The 3726-nt window shown below is 38.3% G+C and overlaps 1 gene segment (V, D, J or C); it reads left to right on the top strand.

Annotated features, from left to right (window-relative positions):
- The first annotated feature begins 1505 nt into the window (after positions 1-1505).
- LOC128054723 (T cell receptor alpha variable 22-like) lies at positions 1506-2110 on the top strand. The segment is given in 2 exon segments: positions 1506-1557; positions 1734-2110. Coding segments are annotated over 2 exon segments (429 nt in total).
- The last annotated feature ends 1616 nt before the right edge of the window (positions 2111-3726 follow it).

Raw genomic sequence — 3726 nt, 5'->3', positions numbered from 1 at the left:
CGAGGATGATTCTCTGAGCAGAGGTAGAGGAATGGGGATATTAATATTACCGAGCTCTGTGAGCATGGAAGCTCAACAGGAAACATCTCCATTACCTGTTTTCAATATTTAAATTTTGTGATTAAATTCTCCCAATTCCATGGACCTAGGAAGTTTTCATATATCTCCCCTGAGACTAGAAGAAGCAAGAATAATCAGGAGCAAAAAAGAAAGAATTAAAAAGTAAGAAACACAGATAGAAAGAGGGAAAAAAAAGGACAATATTTAATTTGACTAGCAATATGCATCCTTTTCAGAATCAGCTGTATAGTGCATCTGTCCGCCAGTTGGGCAGGAGAAGGAGGGAGGTGGAAGTTAAGTCAGAATGGACATTGTACATATATCCTGTGTTTCTTTTAACCCACTGAAATCTTACTAGAATAATATTCTGTGCAGATGGCAGCTGTACCTTCTGGGTTTCTAGAGCTCTCAATTTCAAGAAAATGTATCACTGTCTTCATATATACTGCTTGTATCAGTTTTCCTTTATTAGAATTAACATATCACTGAATTATTTTTTTAATGAGGTATAATTGACATATAGCATGGTATTAGTTTCAGGTATATGACACAATGATTTGATATTTATATATAGTGGAATGATCATTACAAGTCTAGTAACATATGTCATACAGAGTTGCAATTTTTTTTTATGCTGAGAGCTTTCAAGATCTACTCTATTAGCAACTTTAAAATATGCAGTACAGTATTATTAACCATAGTCATCTTGCCATATGTTCCATCCCCACAATATTTATTTTATATCTTAGAGTTTGTACCTTTTGACCCCATTCATCTATTTCATTTCCACCCCTCACCCCTGCCTTTGGCAACCACTAATTTATTCTATCTATGAGCTTGATTAAAAAAAAAAAAATACTCCACATGGAGTGGAGTATTTATTTGGTATTTGTCCTTGTCTGACTTACTTCACTTAGCATAATGCCCTCAAGGTCCATCCACATTGTAGCAAATGACAATGTTTTACTCTTTTTAAAGGCTGAATTGTCATACAACTGAATTCTTAAATGCTCTGTCATTCTAAGTAATTTGGGAGCGAGCTCACTCTTCCTATGATTCTTCAAGGCTCCATTTAACACAGTTGAGACACTGATCTTCTCAGAAGTAACACCCACCCTTTCTCACACACTCTTGCACAAACTTTTCTTACATAAAGTGTTTTTAAAATGCCTTATATCTTCATATACTACAGATATTGTTCCTACCCTCCTGCACTGTTTGCAGCTACAATTCTGGAGAGATTACTGCACAATCTCCCTGGTTGGCTGTGGGTGGAGCTTCCTGTTAAGTGAGTGACAGAGCTCAGATGTGACTGGTTCTCAGTAGTACTGGTGAGTTCCAGTAAAACTGGAAGATTTTGACAGTAAGAAGAAAATTTCTCTGGACCCAAGACTCTACACCCTCCAGAGTAGGGGAAAAGTACCCCAGTAACTGAGCAAGGAGTCATGAAGAGGTGGTGGGAAGCCTTGCTGGGGCTTCTGTGGGTCCAGGTTTGCTGTGAGTCTGGGTTGTCCTAGAGTGCAGCTGGGGAGGGAGGGAAGGTGAGCTGAGCCAGAGCACTCAGATGGTCCTACATCCTCCTGGGTGTTTCCTGAGATAGTTTATAGGTCTGGAAACTGCATCCATGACTCCCCAGAGATATCATACGTGTTTGTTTCTCTCTTTCCAAGCAGGGGTGAAAGTGGTGAAGGTGGAGCAGAGCCCTTCAGTCCTGAATCTCCAGGAGGGAGCCAACTGTACTCTGAGGTGCAATTTTTCTGCCACAGTGAAGACTCTGCAGTGGTTCCAGCAGAATCCTGGAGGCAGCCTCATCAGCCTGTTTTTCATAGCTTCAGGGAGGAAGCAGAATGAAAGACGGAGTTCCACAGTGAATTCCAAGGAGCGGTATAGTACCCTACACATCACAGCCTCCCAGCTGGAAGACGCAGCCACCTACCTCTGTGCGGTGGAGGCACAGTGCTCCCAGGTGATCTGCAGCCTGTATCCAAACTGCAGCTGCCTCAGCCCCAGCCCTCCATGGGCTGGCATATGTCCCCACAGTAGCCTTTGATAGCAAGTTTGAGTCAATCTCTGACTCTGCAGGATCCTAAAGTGGGTATCAGTAAACTTTGTTGATCAGTTATTACAAAATAAACGTTTATATGTCAACATCACAATAATGCTTGTGGGAGAGATGTTAAAATTCTCTGAAAAATGAGAAACTGTGGTTTTGAAAATTGCTGCTACATTGGAAAGCAAATTTTCGTAAGTGTAGAAATTGAAATTGCATGTGATAATAGCTTTAATGAAAAAGAATAGTATTTTCATTTTGAATTAATCCAATGAAACAATTACTAACATAGAAAAATAATTTGTACTCACTTCCCCTATAATTAAACAGTGATATGATGTATAAATAAGCACTTAATTATAAATAAGTCATGAAGCCACTTTTAGTCTTATATGCCATCCACAAGTTACAGAGAATGTCAGTGAAAACATTAAAATGTCCTTGTATAAATTTATATTTGCGATTAAATTCAGAATTACATGAAGTTGATTGGTTTGAAGAATTAAGTTGTTTCTACAAAAATTGTTCCACTGGAGACATCAACTCTGGATTTACTAGAATTTATACTTCAAACTAATTTATCAGATATTTATATTATGTTGTTATAGCATACAAAATACTCAAGAGCTCTAGTATCAGTTACATCAACAGAAATATTCTCAAAATTAAAAATTATAAAAAGTTTTGTTTACAATCTTGCATTTACCAATAGCAATTGTCGTTGCTTTCAATTATATTAATTGAAATTAAATTGTTAAAGTTATAATTTTTATATCCTAACAAATTAATTTGCAGAAAAGCAAGCCAGGTAAATCTTATTATCAAGAAATGATATTAATAAAGTATTTGTTATTAATTCACTGCAGATGGTGATTGCAGCCATGAAATTAAAAGATGCTTACTCCTTGGAAGGAAGGTTATGACCAACCTAGATAGCATATTAAAAAGCAGAGACATTACTTTGCCAACTAAGGTCCTTCTAGTCAAGGCTATGGTTTTTCCAGTGGTCATGTATGGATGTGAGACTTGGACTGTGAAGAAAGCTGAGCACCGAAGAATTGATGCTTTTAAACTGTGGTGTTGGAGAAGACTCTTGAGAGTCCCTAGGACTGCAAGGAGATCCAACCAGTGCATTCTAAAGGAGATCAGTCCTGGGTGTTCATTGGAATTCTGCCCTCCTCCTGAAATATCTATCACAAAAGAAAAAGAGTAACCTTAAATAATTTCTCTATTTGCATCAGTAATTTCACATCTAGCAGTGGAGTTTTTATTTTCTTGTAGCTTGCTCAAGTGTTCCTTTATTTCCTATGACATTTTTCATTAAAATGATTTTTGGTTCTTAAAAAAAAAAAAGCTGAAACTCCAATACTTTGGCCACCTCACGTGAAAAGCTGACTCATTGGAAAAGACCTTGATGCTGGGAGGGATTAGGGGCAGGAGGAGAAGGGGACGACAGAGGATAAGATGGTTGGATGGCATCACCGACTCGATGAACATGAATTTGAGTAGACTCTGGCAGTTGGTAATGGACAGGGAGGCCTGACGTGCTGCAATTCATGGGGTCGCAAAGAGTCAGACATGACTGAGTGACTGAACTTAACTGAACTGAAGATCCA

This window comes from Budorcas taxicolor, chromosome 10, assembly GCF_023091745.1.
Source record: "Budorcas taxicolor isolate Tak-1 chromosome 10, Takin1.1, whole genome shotgun sequence".
NCBI lineage: Eukaryota > Metazoa > Chordata > Mammalia > Artiodactyla > Bovidae > Budorcas > Budorcas taxicolor.
The sequence above is the reverse complement of the archived record's forward strand: the minus strand, read 5'-3'. Positions and strand labels throughout refer to the sequence as shown.